Source organism: Pelobates fuscus, chromosome 13 (genome assembly GCF_036172605.1).
Source record: "Pelobates fuscus isolate aPelFus1 chromosome 13, aPelFus1.pri, whole genome shotgun sequence".
NCBI classification, from domain to species: domain Eukaryota; kingdom Metazoa; phylum Chordata; class Amphibia; order Anura; family Pelobatidae; genus Pelobates; species Pelobates fuscus.
The window spans coordinates 32,310,954-32,328,414 of NC_086329.1; the positions used below are offsets into that span (position 1 = coordinate 32,310,954).

Below are 17,461 nucleotides of genomic sequence, written 5' to 3' on the forward strand. Positions count from 1 at the left end.
TAGCAGGGGATAAGAAAATCTTAATTAAACAGAACTTGCAATAAAGAAAGCCTAAATAGGGCTCTCTTTACAGGAAGTGTTTATGGAAGGCTGTGCAAGTCACATGCAGGGAGGTGTGACTAGGGTTCATAAACAAAGGGATTTAACTCCTAAATGGCAGAGGATTGAGCAGTGAGGCTGCAGGGGCATGTTCTATACACCAAAACTGCTTCATTAAGCTAAAGTTGTTCAGGTGACTATAGTGTCCATTTAATCTGGATCCACAAATAATAAAAAATATAGATGTTTCCTGATTTTCTGATGCAGATAAAGGATTCAAAAACATTTTCTATTCTGTGTTGCAAACATAATTTTAATGGTTATCTTTTTAGCACGCATACTGGAAGTGTGTTTTTTTAATGTCTTTTATTTTTTAATATTTTTACTTCAAACTGCAACAAGTTAAATAAAGGTTTGTAATATACAAAGAAAATACAACGAGAGAGCAAAAACTTGCTTGATTTCTTTTTTTTTTATACCCCATAAGTGCGAGGAACACCCTCAAAACACAGGGCTACAGGTTACCCTAGACAGTCAAAGGTTAGGTTACTTTGCACTGGTATCTCATTTTTAGGGGGTTTCTGTAATTTTTCATTTTGCACAAACACTTTAGTTTGATCTGCATAGCAGGGGTATTTCAAAAAAAAGAAAAAAGAAAACTGGAAAAAAAAAAAGACAGCATTTTCCCACGAGGACAAACCTAAAATAATAAAGGTGCAAGATTATATTTGTGGGATCAGGTAACAAAACAAAGAGAAACAAGAGGGCTGTAGGCAATTCATTTAAATAGTGCAGGCACCATTGTAAGGGATGCAGGGAAGATAAAAGAAAGAGGGAAAAAAAAAAACAAAAAAAACAGCTTCAAATGTTCATTAACGATCTACGTTTCAAGAAAGCAGCTTTCAGGTGGGTTGGGTTAAAGCTAGCGAAGTGAAGGTCTGACGCAGGAGGTGGGTGACTGGGGAATGCCGACGATGTAGTGTATTATGTGTATACAGAAACCGTTACACTTTTACAAAATGTCTGAAAGCAGATAAGCAGTGACCCTAACAGACATAGTTTCGAGGTGTTCCTCTCCTCTTAACCTTTTTACTGCCGCTAGCAGTAAAAGTATTCTTTTAAAGTCCGTCATGCCTGAAGACAAATTTCATCGTTAGCAGCTAACAAATTATAAAGTAAAAAGGCGTTACACCCATTATCTCCTTTAAAGCCTCGCAGAGGGGGTTGTAAGAGACACACAGCGAGAGGAAGGAAGGCCATGTCTTTTCTCAGCACACAAAAACACGAGAGAGAGAGGGAGTGCGCTAGTAACAAAAGGCAATGTCCAACTAGGCACAGCACTCAATTAAGATGGAATCCTTTCTCCATGGTAGCAGCAAGCAGGCGGTCTCTCATTATCTCCTCGGAAGAATACTCTGGTAACTTTAGGTAATGCACGCATGTATTTACAGATGGATAGCTGGCATCAGTAGCGTCAACCTGGAAAAGATGATAAGCACAGGATTTAAAAAAATAAAAATAGTTTATTGTAAGCACCATAACCACTACAGCGTATACTTATCTGGATTTGTCAGGTGCATTGATATACCAAAGATGTTATCCAAATGTCCACATTAACATACAAACTTTGAACATTATTTGGAGAGTGTCAGCTGAAAAGACAGGCCAATTAATAATGTCCAAGGTTGGTATCCTATTGCAGAAGTTTGAACGTATGATTTGGTATATCAGTTCAGACAGGAAGTACTGCCCAGCAGAGCTAGGTAAGTGTTAAACCATTTGAAAGTAGTTTGACAGCTGATCATGGGACTGAGCCAGAACTCTTGACGCCATACTCCCTATAGTGCACTGTAAAAATGACAAGATTTGAATACATCTAATATAAAGAAGACTCACCTTTCGCACAACTGTGAGACGGGGATGTAGGTTGGCCAGACCTCCAGGGGGTAACGTGGAACAGCCAGTTGTGAACTGTAGGAATGCCTTCCTCTCGTCTGAGGACATTCCACATAGAACCCGAACAAACCGCAGGAAGCCAGGGCTGCAAAGGATGTTCAATTATAAATCTCATGCTCAAACAGATCACTACACCATAAGGTACAGTATTTTTTTTTTTAAGTATTAACTTTCTGCCTTCCTACAAGCATGTTAAAGTCTAACATGAAAACATGAGCGTCACAACACTGCTTTCCCATATATATCCGATTAACTCCTCTCCTTCGGTTATAAGCATACAATTTGCCAATTTACATCCCAGAAACTTACCCATTATTAATACATTTATTTCTCGGTTTCACTGCATTCCATGTTGTTACACTTCCAGCAGGTAGTATTTCATGCATTCAATACAAGACATAGCATACTGTTTACATATATCACTTTGGCAATGCTCTGATTTAACACTTACCTTTCCCGCGTGTATCCCAGTTTGGGCTCTGTGTAATTAATTATGTCTTCCGCTGACCAAGAAGGAGACTGATTTCCACAAAGTATCATCTGAACTTCTTCATGACTAAATGAACCCAACTTCTCCATAGGGAATACCTTATTAAAACCACCTAAAGGAAAGGGGAACAAAACACAAGCAGAACACTTTAAATTCTTAACTCACTTGAAAAACTACATATTTAAGTTCTTGTATTTTAGCGACATGAACAAAAAATGTAAGGAGACTTGAAACCACTGAATCACCAGGACTTAATTCAGGGGTCAAGTCCTGGGTAAAAAAGTGCAGGAACTCACCCAAGATCCACTCCCCGCCCCCTTCCCCCCCACCCCAAAATAATGATACGCTTGTATGCAGGGGCTGAGTAAGGGCACGGGGCTGAGTAAGGGCACGGGGCTGAGGAAGAGGGACAGGAGCTTGGGGGGGGGGGGGAGGCATGGGCTGAGGAAAGGGACAGGAACTGAGGAAAGGGACAGGAACTGAGGAAAGGGACAGGGACTGAGGAAAGGGACAGGAACTGAGGAAAGGGACAGGAACTGGAACTGAGGAAAGGGACAGGAACTGGAACTGAGGAAAGGGACAGGGACTGGAACTGAGGAAAGGGACAGGGACTGGAACTGAGGAAAGGGACAGGGACTGGAACTGAGGAAAGGGACAGGGACAGGAACTGAGGAAAGGGACAGGGACAGGAACTGAGGAAAGGGACAGGGACAGGAACTGAGGAAAGGGACAGGGACAGGAACTGAGGAAAGGGACAGGGACAGGAACTGAGGAAAGGGACAGGGACAGGAACTGAGGAAAGGGACAGGGACAGGAACTGAGGAAAGGGACAGGGACAGGAACTGAGGAAAGGGACAGGGACAGGAACTGAGGAAAGGGACAGGGACAGGAACTGAGGAAAGGGACAGGGACAGGAACTGAGGAAAGGGACAGGGACAGGAACTGAGGAAAGGGACAGGGACAGGAACTGAGGAAAGGGACAGGGACAGGAACTGAGGAAAGGGACAGGGACAGGAACTGAGGAAAGGGACAGGGGCTGACGAAGGGGGACAGGGGCTGACGAAGGGGGACAGGGGCTGACGAAGGGGGACAGGGGCTGACGAAGGGGGACAGGGGCTGACGAAGGGGGACAGGGGCTGACGAAGGGGGACAGGGGCTGACGAAGGGGGACAGGGACATGAACTGAGGACAGGGACAGGGACAGGAACTGAGGAAAGGGACAGGGACAGGAACTGAGGAAAGGGACAGGGACAGGAACTGAGGAAAGGGACAGGGGCTGAGGAAAGGGACAGGGACAGGGGCTGACGAAGGGGGACAGGGACAGGAACTGACGAAGGGGGACAGGGACAGGAACTGACGAAGGGGGACAGGGACAGGAACTGACGAAGGGGGACAGGGACAGGAACTGAGGAAAGGGACAGGAACTGAGGAAAGGGACAGGAACTGAGGAAAGGGACAGGAACTGAGGAAAGGGACAGGAACTGAGGAAAGGGACAGGAACTGAGGAAAGGGACAGGAACTGAGGAAAGGGACAGGAACTGAGGAAAGGGACAGGAACTGAGGAAAGGGACAGGAACTGAGGAAAGGGACAGGAACTGAGGAAAGGGACAGGAACTGAGGAAAGGGACAGGAACTGAGGAAAGGGACAGGAACTGAGGAAAGGGACAGGAACTGAGGAAAGGGACAGGGACTGGAACTGAGGAAAGGGACAGGAACTGAGGAAAGGGACAGGGACAGGAACTGAGGAAAGGGACAGGGACAGGAACTGAGGACAGGGACAGGAACTGAGGAAAGGGACAGGGACAGGAACTGAGGAAAGGGACAGGGACAGGAACTGAGGAAAGGGACAGGGACAGGGGCTGACGAAGGGGGACAGGGGCTGACGAAGGGGGACAGGGGCTGACGAAGGGGGACAGGGGCTGACGAAGGGGGACAGGGGCTGACGAAGGGGGACAGGGGCTGACGAAGGGGGACAGGGGCTGACGAAGGGGGACAGGGGCTGACGAAGGGGGACAGGGGCTGACGAAGGGGGACAGGGGCTGACGAAGGGGGACAGGGGCTGACGAAGGGGGACAGGGGCTGACGAAGGGGGACAGGGACAGGAACTGAGGAAAGGGACAGGAACTGAGGACAGGGACAGGAACTGAGGAAAGGGACAGGGACAGGAACTGAGGAAAGGGACAGGGACAGGAACTGAGGAAAGGGACAGGGGCTGACGAAGGGGGACAGGGACAGGAACTGAGGAAAGGGACAGGGACAGGAACTGAGGAAAGGGACAGGGACAGGAACTGAGGACAGGGACAGGAACTGAGGAAAGGGACAGGGACAGGAACTGAGGAAAGGGACAGGGACAGGAACTGAGGAAAGGGACAGGGACAGGAACTGAGGAAAGGGACAGGGACAGGAACTGAGGAAAGGGACAGGGACAGGAACTGAGGAAAGGGACAGGGACAGGAACTGAGGAAAGGGACAGGGACAGGAACTGAGGAAAGGGACAGGGACAGGGGCTGACGAAGGGGGACAGGGGCTGACGAAGGGGGACAGGGGCTGACGAAGGGGGACAGGGGCTGACGAAGGGGGACAGGGGCTGACGAAGGGGGACAGGGGCTGACGAAGGGGGACAGGGGCTGACGAAGGGGGACAGGGGCTGACGAAGGGGGACAGGGGCTGACGAAGGGGGACAGGGGCTGACGAAGGGGGACAGGGGCTGACGAAGGGGGACAGGGGCTGACGAAGGGGGACAGGGGCTGACGAAGGGGGACAGGGGCTGACGAAGGGGGACAGGGGCTGACGAAGGGGGACAGGGGCTGACGAAGGGGGACAGGGGCTGAGGAAGGGGGACAGGGGCTGAGGAAGGGGGACAGGGGCTGAGGAAGGGGGACAGGGGCTGAGGAAGGGAGACAGGGACTGAGGAAGGGGGACAGGGGCTGAGGAAGGGGGACAGGGGCTGAGGAAGGGGGACAGGGGCTGAGGAAGGGGGACAGGGGCTGAGGAAGGGAGACAGGGACTGAGGAAGGGGGACAGGGGCTGAGGAAGGGGGACAGGGGCTGAGGAAGGGGGACAGGGGCTGAGGAAGGGGGACAGGGGCTGAGGAAGGGAGACAGGGGCTGAGGAAGGGAGACAGGGACTGAGGAGGGGGACAGGGACTGAGGAGGGGGACAGGGACTGAGGAGGGGGACAGGGACTGAGGAGGGGGACAGGGACTGAGGAGGGGGACAGGGACTGAGGAGGGGGACAGGGTCTTAAATAGGGGGACAGGGACTGAGGAAGAGGGGCAGGGGCTGAGGAAGAGGGGCAGGGGCTGAGGAAGAGGGGCAGGGGCTGAGGAAGAGGGGCAGGGGCTGAGGAAGAGGGGCAGGGGCTGAGGAAGAGGGGCAGGGGCTGAGGAAGGGAGACAGGGGCTGAGGAAGGGAGACAGGGACTGAGGAGGGGGACAGGGACTGAGGAGGGGGACAGGGACTGAGGAGGGGGACAGGGACTGAGGAGGGGGACAGGGACTGAGGAGGGGGACAGGGACTGAGGAGGGGGACAGGGACTGAGGAGGGGGACAGGGACTGAGGAGGGGGACAGGGTCTTAAATAGGGGGACAGGGACTGAGGAAGAGGGGCAGGGGCTGAGGAAGAGGGGCAGGGGCTGAGGAAGAGGGGCAGGGGCTGAGGAAGAGGGGCAGGGGCTGAGGAAGAGGGGCAGGGGCTGAGGAAGAGGGGCAGGGGCTGATGCTCGTATGCAGGGGCTGAGTAAGAGCACTGGGCTGAGTGAGGGAGACAGGGACTGAGGAGGGAGACAGGGACTGAGGAGGGAGACAGGGACTGAGGAGGGAGACAGGGACTGAGGAGGGAGACAGGGACTGAGGAGGGAGACAGGGACTGAGGAGGGAGACAGGGACTGAGGAGGGAGACAGGGACTGAGGAGGGAGACTGGGACTGAGGAGGGAGACTGGGACTGAGGAGGGAGACTGGGACTGAGGAGGGAGACTGGGACTGAGGAGGGAGACTGGGACTGAGGAGGGAGACTGGGACTGAGGAGGGAGACTGGGACTGAGGAGGGAGACTGGGACTGAGGAGGGGGGCAGGGACTGAGGAGGGGGGCAGGGACTGAGGAGGGGGGCAGGGACTGAGGAGGGGGGCAGGGACTGAGGAGGGGGGCAGGGACTGAGGAGGGGGGCAGGGACTGAGGAGGGGGGCAGGGACTGAGGAGGGGGACAGGGACTGAGGAGGGGGACAGGGACTGAGGAGGGGGACAGGGACTGAGGAGGGGGACAGGGACTGAGGAGGGGGACAGGGACTGAGGAGGGGGACAGGGACTGAGGAGGGGGACAGGGACTGAGGAGGGGGACAGGGACTGAGGAGGGGGACAGGGACTGAGGAGGGGGACAGGGACTGAGGAGGGGGACAGGGACTGAGGAGGGGGACAGGGACTGAGGAGGGGGACAGGGACTGAGGAGGGGGACAGGGACTGAGGAGGGGGACAGGGACTGAGGAGGGGGACAGGGACTGAGGAGGGGGACAGGGACTGAGGAGGGGGACAGGGACTGAGGAGGGGGACAGGGACTGAGGAGGGGGACAGGGACTGAGGAGGGGGACAGGGACTGAGGAGGGGGACAGGGACTGAGGAGGGGGACAGGGACTGAGGAGGGGGACAGGGACTGAGGAGGGGGACAGGGACTGAGGAGGGGGACAGGGACTGAGGAGGGGGACAGGGACTGAGGAGGGGGACAGGGACTGAGGAGGGGGACAGGGACTGAGGAAGGGGACAGGGACTGAGGAAGGGGGACAGGGACTGAGGAAGGGGGACAGGGACTGAGGAAGGGGGACAGGGACTGAGGAAGGGGGACAGGGACTGAGGAAGGGGGACAGGGACTGAGGAAGGGGGACAGGGACTGAGGAAGGGGGACAGGGACTGAGGAAGGGGGACAGGGACTGAGGAAGGGGGACAGGGACTGAGGAAGGGGGACAGGGACTGAGGAAGGGGGACAGGGACTGAGGAAGGGGGACAGGGCCTGAGGAAGGGGGACAGGGCCTGAGGAAGGGGGACAGGGACTGAGGAAGGGGGACAGGGACTGAGGAAGGGGGACAGGGACTGAGGAGGGGGGACAGGGACTGAGGAGGGGGACAGGGACTGAGGAGGGGGGCAGGGACTGAGGAGGGGGGCAGGAACTGAGGAGGGGGGCAGGAACTGAGGAGGGGGGCAGGAACTGAGGAAAGGGAACAGGGCCTTAAATAGGGGGACAGGGACAGGCCTGCGGATGGGGGCAGGGACTGAGGAGGGGGACAGGGACTGAGTAAGGGGATAGGGCTTGAGGAGGGGGGCAGGGACTGGGGAAAGGGACTAAGGAGGGAGACAGGGACTGAGGAGGGAGACAGGGGCTGGGGAAAGGGACTAAGGAGGGGGGCAGGAACTGAGGAGGGGGACAGGGCCTTAAATAGGGGGACAGGGACTGAGGAGAGGGACAGGGACTGAGGAGAGGGACAGGGACTGAGTAAGGGGATAGGGCTTGAGGAGGGGGGCAGGGACTGGGGAAAGGGACTAAGGAGGGAGACAGGGACTGAGGAGGGGGGACAGGGGCTGAGGAAGAGGGGCAGGGGCTGAGGAAGAGGGGCAGGGGCTGAGGAAGAGGGGCAGGGGCTGAGGAAGAGGGGCAGGGGCTGAGGAAGAGGGGCAGGGGCTGAGGAAGAGGGGCAGGGGCTGAGGAAGAGGGGCAGGGGCTGAGGAAGAGGGGCAGGGGCTGAGGAAGAGGGGCAGGGGCTGAGGAAGAGGGGCAGGGGCTGAGGAAGAGGGGCAGGGGCTGAGGAAGAGGGGCAGGGGCTGAGGAAGAGGGGCAGGGGCTGAGGAAGAGGGGCAGGGGCTGAGGAAGAGGGGCAGGGGCTGAGGAAGAGGGGCAGGGGCTGAGGAAGAGGGGCAGGGGCTGAGGAAGAGGGGCAGGGGCTGAGGAAGAGGGGCAGGGGCTGAGGAAGGGGGGCAGGGGCTGAGGAAGGGGGACAGGGGCTGATGCTCGTATGCAGGGGCTGAGTAAGAGCACTGGGCTGAGTAAGAGCACTGGGCTGAGTGAGGGAGACAGGGACTGAGGAGGGAGACGGACTGAGGAGGGAGACAGGGACTGAGGAGGGAGACAGGGACTGAGGAGGGAGACAGGGACTGAGGAGGGAGACAGGGACTGAGGAGGGAGACAGGGACTGAGGAGGGAGACAGGGACTGAGGAGGGAGACAGGGACTGAGGAGGGAGACAGGGACTGAGGAGGGAGACAGGGCCTGAGGAGGGAGACAGGGCCTGAGGAGGGAGACAGGGCCTGAGGAGGGAGACAGGGACTGGGGAAAGGGACAAAAAAAAAACCTAAAGTGCCTTCCCCCCTCCCTGAGGCTTACCTTGGGCCAGGAGGGGTGGGACAGGATCTGGAACCTGCAGCCTGTGGAGTCGTCCGGCCTCTCCTGATGATGTCAGGAGGAGGGGGCGTGACTTCCTCTGCTCCCCAGCGGTCCTGTGAGAAGAGCAGAGAAAGCCACGCCCCCTCATACTGACATTATCAGGAGAGGCCGGACGACTCCACTGACTGCAGGGGGAGAGGTGAGTTTAAAAATCCGAGTCCCCAGTCAGAGGCAGGGGATTCGGATTTGTGCTCCCCCTGCTCTGGCAACCGCTTGTGCCAGCCCTGGGTCCTGCAGGACTAGTAATGGGAACGGCGTTCCTGCTGTGGAAAAAGTGCAGGAACGCCGTTCCCACGCGTTCCTGCAGGACTCGAGCCCTGACTTAATTGGGAATCTAATGGAGAGTGGCTGGTTTTCTGGTTAATCACTTCTTGAAATGTGGCTTAGGCAGCCCCTCACCTTGTTTACAGAGGATAATGAATCTGCACACGGATGATTAATAGTGATCTAATCTGGCCCTAGAGCTCTCAGCCTATCGCTGCTGTCCAAAGTTAGATGGACACGCATGGTAGCTGAACCACAAGAGACCATGTTTTTCTCTAAATGCTACAAAACTGTTGATTACTTCGGGGGAAAAAAAGTTCGAAGTGCCCCTTTAAGGGATTAATTTCGACGATCTCGTTCTCCAACATTCAGTACAAAAAAAATTATGTGTGTATATATATTTATTTATAATTTTTTTGGACTGTTATACATTTTCCTTTATATTTGTTTTCCAGGGTTTATGCACTAAATCGTGAGATCCAGAGACATGACTGCTAATTTACAAAGTTTAAGGCAAAATATGAGATTTTGAAACGTTTTACTATTCTGCCATTTTTTTGGCCCAAATTTTAAAACATGGTCATGGATTCATCAGAACTCATTTACATAAAAATTTAATTGATCGATCCAGTTTATTAATGTCTTTATTTACTTATTTCCATATTCCTGTGCCAGAGGTGCCAACAGCCATCATGTTAAAAAAGAAATATTCAGGCACTCAAGTGTTAAAGCCACAGGCAGATTTTAATGGAACAAGGAAAGCAGCAACGTTTCGACCTTCACATAGGTCTTTGTCAGAGCTTGACAAAGACCTCTGTGAAGGTCGAAACGTTGCCGCTTTCCTTGTTCCATTAAAATCTGCCTGCGGCTTTAACACTTGAGTGCCTGAATATTTCTTTTTTGGCTTTACGTGTTGGGATTGCTGGTCCTGTTCCAGAGCACCGGTGGCTGCTGGGATTGAGTGCGGTTACTACATTAATCTTTGAAACAGCCATCATGCTGGCAACACCACTAAAACTTACTTCTGAATGCCTCCATTTGCTTCTGCACGCCTGTCTGCATGCAAAAATCGAACATCAAATCTACATATTCCTCTGCATTGTCTATAGACACCACCTGGAAGAAAGCACAAGGTCAGGGAATGTACAAGGAGATTCTTTTCACCATTTACACTGCCACAGGGTGCACAGCAGCAGTCAAGTATTTAAATTTTCTAAACTTTCACTAATCTCTTCCTTGAATGGAAGGTTCCACTGCAGGAAAGTGCCACAGGACACAACCACACAAATCAGATCCTAATAAAAGAACAAATATGGTGGTTTGTGGGGGGGGGGGGGATGAAAAGAAGGTTTACATTTATCTGTTAGACAGTCACAAGAATTACTTCCTTTTCTTTAGGAGAAGCACCTGAGCCTGGCGATTGCCACACATGCCCAAGAAGGGCAATCAGATCTTGCAACCTTCTCCCATTGCTCAATGGTCCAGTCACTTAGCGGTGGATAGGGGGTCATCATGGGCATGCTGACACCTTTCTATCCTGTCCAGCATTAAGTTTTTCTCCAATTTTAGCTACAATAGGTCTTCTGTGTCATCTGACCAGACAGGCTAGCCTTTGCTCCCCATGTGCATTAATGAGCCTTGAGCTCCCATGACCCTGGTTCTAGTTCACTGGTTTTCCTTCCTTGCACCACTTTTGGTAGTTACTAACCACTGCATACTGGGAACACTGAACAAGACTTGTTGCCTTGTAGATGCTCTGACCCATTTGTTTAGCCATCAACATTTAGCCCTTGTTAAAGTCACTCAGATTTTTTTCACATGCCTATTTTTCCTGTTTCCAACACATGAAATGGAAGAACTGACTATCCACTTGCTGCCTAATTTATCCTACCACTTGACAGTTGCCATAGTAACTATATCAAGGTTATAAGACAGACACCTATTATTAGAGCAATAAATGTAAACACAAACTGTAGCATGCCTGCATACCTCATCCTCGCCATTTGGCTTTAGATCCACTGAGCTGAAGCCATAAACGCGAGACGATGGACAGAACTGGAAGTTGAGCCTGGTTGGGAAACAAGAGAGACACTGATCACAATGACCCATGGGTTGATATTTATTACAGACAACATGGTTAATTTACCAAGCCGTATCAGCACAGTGAGGAATCTCATAGTGGCCCTTATGGGGTGTTAATGGCACAAAGCATTTAAAACATATCTGTCCCTGTTTTGTGTGTCTGTGTTCATCTGTTGGTGTATTACTGGCTATTAATGATCTGTGTCATTTGTATAGTTCCTTGTACAGATGATGTCACAGTTTTGCTACTTTTCTGTAACAAAAACTTCTCTCCATTCCTCTTGTTCCCCAAAATGCCACGTACATTGCTTCCCATTAGGTAATGGAGATCGTGTTTCCATTTCATCCATTGGCTAACTTATAGGCAAGCCAGACTGTGTATACATCTTGGCAATATTAACTCACCAGCTTTAAACAAAAAGAGAATCTTCAGAGCACTACATGTGAAACATACCATAAATATGGAAAACTCTACTGGGGCACATTAAATATAAATATTGTAATGATAATGGGCAAAATCCAACTGTGAGGAAAACTGATATAGAAGCAAAGTACCTACAAATCTGAAAGAATACAGCAGTCAACCAAATGTTCCTCCTTTAATAGGACTTACCCCAGGTCTTCAATGCTGACCGGTGATCCAGAACCAGTGGGATTCTTCAGCATCAATTCCTGCAACTGTGTGTTCTTCTCGTCCTCAGACAAGCTGCGATTACCTAGAAGGTGCCGCCTTTTCACTGCTAGCTCCTTTACGTCTCTGAGAAACCGGGCACGATGTGGATTTACTAGCTCAAAGTCCTCCCAAGTCAAGATACCCTGGAACCAGGCTGGTGGCTTTGGTTTGGGTGGGTCCAAGATAAACTCTGACTTTGAGTCCTCCTCAAAGCTCCCAACAGAAAGAGCATCATGCCCGTCCTCAGTGGAAGCTTCAGATTGGCTTTCTGTGCAATGTTCACTTTCATCTCCTCGAGAAGCATACAACAACTTACTCATATTGCTTTTGATGTCTCCCATGCACATAAGCCTAAAGAAAGGCTTGGAAATGGGGAGGTCCACAAGTCTGTTGTCTTGGATACACTTTGCCAAGAAGATCCCAAGGAAATGGCAAAGTCTTGTCACTCTGTCCAATTCCTCACTATCCTGGGGGTATGGAGCAACGAATAGCCCGCAGGAACGCTGTACATAGTACCCAGGGGGCTTCAGTCCACCACCTAAATCCACCTGTGTGGCACGAGACAACAAATGTAAGATGAATTTTCTTTGGTAAACTGACTATACGATCATATTACTAATTTTCTCACAACCACATGAATCAAAGGTGTAGAATAATTACAAAAAACAAAAACACTGCCTAATTTTTCAAAATTACATTGATGAAGGCAATTACAGGATGTTGAGTTCCACCAAATTGTCAAGTACAAGCTGGTCCATCATCAATATTTACCTTTTAGCCCTTATCACAAATGTACTATTCCCCCAATGTTATCCTCTTTCATAAAAAGGTTCATCCTTATATTCAAAACATTTTCAATTTATCATCAGTTCCACCAACTACCCACACAGAAAACACCATGTGATGTTTACCAAAATGTTCACTATAATACTCTTACTACTGTTCCACGTGACTTACAGCCATATTTACGGAGATATGTAAAAGGCTACTAATATATTAATACAACAATGCTTGTGCCAACTTGCCATTAAGTGTGTATCTCTGCCTCTTTGTGATTATTTTGTGGAGCAAATGGAAATTTATTGCTAGAGAGTGCCACGTGAATCCTACTTTCTTACTGAAATAAGTAAATCCCTTAAGTACCTGCCACTGGACAGGTCAAAACTGACCAGTACTCCTCTCTGGCTTTAGAACCAGAAGTCGTAGTCAGTAACTTAAGATACAAAGATTAATTTCTTGCCAACAAAATTTTACGCATGAGGCTTTTAAACACATACTCTAGATTGAAAGAAGTGTCAGATATTTGGCATTAGATAAATCTTTATGACATATTAAGCCAATACATTGTTAATTATGTACACAATTCCGTCCTTGTTACCTGTCGAGATTCATCGTCTGGGAAATCATCATCACATAACCAGATCCCCAAATCGGTCTTCTGGAACTCTGCAGCCACCAGGGCATAAAATTCTAGGGTGGGGCCCAGCCCAGTCCCTTCCTCTCCCAAAAATTCAACCTGCATGGAGACAGCATGGTAAGAATATATAAACACATCATAGGACGTAAATTGAGAAAAATAAGTAAACAAAACTGTAACAAATGTAAAATGACAAAGTAATTAAAAAAAACCAAAAAAAACACATTCACGCCGTTTGTTACCTCGAGCACAGACTTGCGGTCTGCATGGATTTGCATAACATTCTCTGCCCATTCCATTAGCGATTCTCCTCGCGGTACCTTTACTCGTTCATGTTTTAAACGTCCTACTCTAAACTCCCCTGGATCGTCCCTGCGTACAGCACTGGCCGTCCTGCTCCTCTCTACTGTTGCCTCTCTCCTGTTTTGTAGCCATACAATAGCTCTGAGGAAAGGAAGGAAATAAAAAAAAAAAAAGATAATTTTTCTATGACCAATAACACAGAGTTAATGCACATGATCTGCCGGCTGAGCTGTGGGTAGTACCTGGATGCTCCAAACGCTGTGCATGTGAAATAAAGCTGTCGCGTCTCAAAGGGTATCAGGAAGGGACACTTGCTGGTTAGTTGCTCGCACCAATCTGGCAATGCTCCACTGGCCAAAGCAAGAGGCTCCTAAAAAAATAAATAAATAAATAAAACATATTGAGGATTTCTGTTGAAAGCATGAATCAGCAACTTGTCTGTTAAAGCAATGCAGCCATTAGAAATGTTTTTCTTTGTAGTGTTTAATGCCCTTTTTTATAATAATAATAATTTAATAAATTTTTAGTTTATCTCAGGTAGCAAAAGATCGGTCTCCCCTTTCATACCTCAATTTGTTGAAGGATTTTGGTGGTGATCTTTTTACTAGTAAATTCTTCTGCAGGAACACTGAAAAGAAGCATCTCATCGCCCTCTGTAAATAAAAGAAAAGGTCAGGCAGTTGCACATCGAACACCAGTGTACAGAGATTTAACCGTAACCATTTCACACGTTCCAAGCCCTTCTGATAATCAGAAGAAGAGCAAGGAATGCATTTAATGGTAACATACAACGTGGAGCGCAGTCCAGTATACAGTCCATAGAAATAGGATTAAAATAAGTAGTGGAGGTGAAGACATTTATTGGACCCAGTTTATTTGCTACAGAAACTCCTAAGGCAGATTGATTACCTTCCTGAGGGGTCCTTGTAGAATAGGGATCACTTGCTACAATGTAGAGAATTCTCAAAAGCTGAAGGACATCCTCTACTCCACAGGAGTTCTGTCCGCTGCCAGCTTTGGCTTGTGCCTGCTCTCGCGCATGAATCAGGATATCAGCACTTTGCAGTGTGGAGAGAGCAGCCGGCATCACACCAGATTTACAGCCATTCTCACAGAAATCCTAGAGAGAGCCAACAAACAAAAGGATCAGAGCAATTCTATGGTCTCCACAGAAAGCAAATAAAAACAATGGGGAGGGCCTACGTTCTGCAATATATTTCCAGTGTGTTTACCTATTCTAAAAAGGGTGTATGTGCCTATATGTGTGTTAAAAGAAGTGTGTGTATGTGTGTGTGTGTGTGCCTATATGTGTGTTAAAAGAAGTGTGTGTGCCTATATGTGTGTGTGTGTGCCTGTGTGTGCGTGTGTGTAACCTGCAAGGGTCACAGCATTGTGCACAGAAAAAAAAGCTGTGAAAATATGCATCAGGGCAAAAAAATATGAAGTGCTATATATTGGCACAAAACTTATTTTTATTACACAAATGTTCATGGTTTTCAATGCTTCGCGTGAAATGTTGTGACCCTAACCGTTTGTGCTGTTTTAACACATGGCCTAAAAATTGCACTTTTACTCTATTTGAAAGCAGCAGAGTCTGACCACAGAAATATTAAATTATATTCATGCTTACCATAATTTTATTTTACCGTTCATCAATCTCTTCCACTGAAGACTATAATTTAAGGCTGAGGACACATACTATCGGATCAAATAAAGTATTTGAATTTCCTGTCCTAGAGGGAGAATCTAACCCAGGCTGATATCAACATGGGTAAAGGCCAGTGAAAGCAAATGAAATCTGAATACATATAGTTTTACTGTTCTTCCTGTACAGAATCCTTGCTATTGCTACAAATGAGTCTCCAAAATTGGAAAAATTACTACCCCTTTTTACTGATAAAACTTCAGTGTCCCTTACAGCATTTGTTTAATGATTTCTTTAACTCAACGTCATTTTAAGTTAATTTTTCTAAATAAACTAACACATTTGCATTATTGTAAGTCGATTTTTTTTAACCGTGACAATTTTGAAACTTTTAAAATGGCACTCTAACCAGCAAAATAAGTCTAATTGTAGAAGTCTCTGCTGTTTAAAAGTTAAATCACTTTGTTTATGCAGCCCTACTCACACCACTCCAGGTGAGACTCACAAATCCTCCCTAAGCAAACACTTAATAAAAAACAGTCTACAATTTTTAGCTTCCCTTAATGCGCATTCTGTTTAATTTAGAATTTCTGCTATCCGACTGTTTATTGTTTGCTCGAGTCAGCAACAGCCTCATGGGTTTTATTAAAGATCAATTAAAAGAGCAGGCAATAAGAAACACACTGTGCTGTAAGATGTGATCGAAAACGAAATTGTTTATTTGGACACGTGGCTGTGTGAGAGGTGTGGCTAGGGCGGCATAAACAGAAACAAACGTGATTCAAATCCTAAATTGCAAAAAAACTTAAAAACCTAGCACACTGTCCCCTAGCACATGCGCAAAAGTAACAAAAGCAGTTCTTGGGGGGGGGGGGGGGGGGATGAATAAGAGAGACCATAGATAATCTCACAGTTGCAATCAGATGGCAACGGGCACCCATCAGTCATCTCAAACAAGGCAGAAATAGCTGGATGTGGTAGCAGAAACTCTGTTGACACATTTTGCCAAAAATTGTGTCCCTTACTTTGTCTCATGCCTAAGAGTGACAGCTTATGTGCTCAGCCAACAATGGCCATTCAAATATGGATTGAATTGATATTGTGGAACTTCAGCATTAGCAATAAACTAAGAGAGGGGGCCGCATTAGGACCTAGGGACCCTATATATCAGCGGTTCCCAAACTGTGTGCCGCAGCGCTCTGGGGCGCCGCAACATGCACACAGGGGTGCCGCGGAACGTTTCCCCGGTGCTATGATTAGAGCACTGGTGAATCATTACTGCTGAACAGGGACCCGGTCAGGTGCACTGTCCTTTAAGACCGCGACCTAGCCCCTGTAATGTTGGCCGGTTGGGAGGAAGTGATAGCCTTTCACATCGTCCCAGCGTCAGGCAGGTAGAGAGCGCAGGAAGGAGAGGAGGCAACTGCAGCATGAGGAGAGAGGAGCATGAATAGCTCCAGACCCCCTCACTCCCACAGCAGCAGGACTCCAAGGCACCCTCCTGGCACATGAGTTAAAAAAATAAATAAAAAAAATCTTAAAAAATAAAAATCACTTCTGCTGGGTTAGTGTATATGTATGTGTATGACTGTTAGTATGAGAGTGTGTGTATGTATGAATGTGAGTGAGTGAGTATAAGAGAGTGAGTGTGTGTGTGTGTGTGTGTGTGTGTGTGTGAGAGTATAAGAGTGTGTGTCTTTGTCAGTGTGCTTCTGTGTCTGCGCACACATCTGTGAGTCAGGGTGTGTGTTTTTAGGTCAGTGTGTGTATCTGTATCATGGTTTGAGCATGTATTAATGTGAGTGTCAGGGTGCATGTGTATCTATGCGTGTATCTATGTGTGTGTGCGCGTGTCGGTGTCTATATTAATGTGTGTGTATGTGTCAGTATATTTATATGCATCTGTGTGTTAATGTGCATAAATATCTGTGTAATTATGTATATGTTAGTGTATGTGCATACATCCAAGCAGTCAAACAACAGCACAACATACAAGCACACTCCTGCAATCGAATACAAATATTACATACAAACACACCCCTTCACTCAAACACAAATACTTCACGCAAATGTACATCCCCATTTAAAAGTGAACATTACATTCAGACACACCCCTGCAATCAAACATTACATACAAATTAGAATTCTGTACCACTTTAAAATAGAATA

At 48.8% G+C, this 17,461-nt stretch overlaps 1 protein-coding gene across 9 annotated transcripts in view; it reads right to left on the reverse strand.

The window, feature by feature from the left end:
- Window positions 1-391: 391 nt before the first annotated feature.
- Window positions 392-17,461, reverse strand: part of HECTD1 (HECT domain E3 ubiquitin protein ligase 1) — a 61,207-nt gene continuing 44,137 nt past the window's right edge. For all 9 annotated transcript variants that reach the window (XM_063439567.1, XM_063439566.1, XM_063439563.1 and 6 more), the window contains exons 32-42: window positions 14,557-14,767; window positions 14,215-14,300; window positions 13,890-14,017; window positions 13,587-13,788; window positions 13,306-13,443; window positions 11,868-12,475; window positions 11,162-11,240; window positions 10,195-10,288; window positions 2,447-2,597; window positions 1,936-2,080; window positions 392-1,518 (exon numbers count right to left, since the gene is read on the reverse strand). In XM_063439567.1, coding sequence (XP_063295637.1) covers window positions 1,381-1,518; window positions 1,936-2,080; window positions 2,447-2,597; window positions 10,195-10,288; window positions 11,162-11,240; window positions 11,868-12,475; window positions 13,306-13,443; window positions 13,587-13,788; window positions 13,890-14,017; window positions 14,215-14,300; window positions 14,557-14,767 — 1,980 coding nt within the window. In that variant the 3' untranslated portion in view covers window positions 392-1,380. The remainder of the gene's footprint in view (window positions 1,519-1,935; window positions 2,081-2,446; window positions 2,598-10,194; window positions 10,289-11,161; window positions 11,241-11,867; window positions 12,476-13,305; window positions 13,444-13,586; window positions 13,789-13,889; window positions 14,018-14,214; window positions 14,301-14,556; window positions 14,768-17,461) is intronic.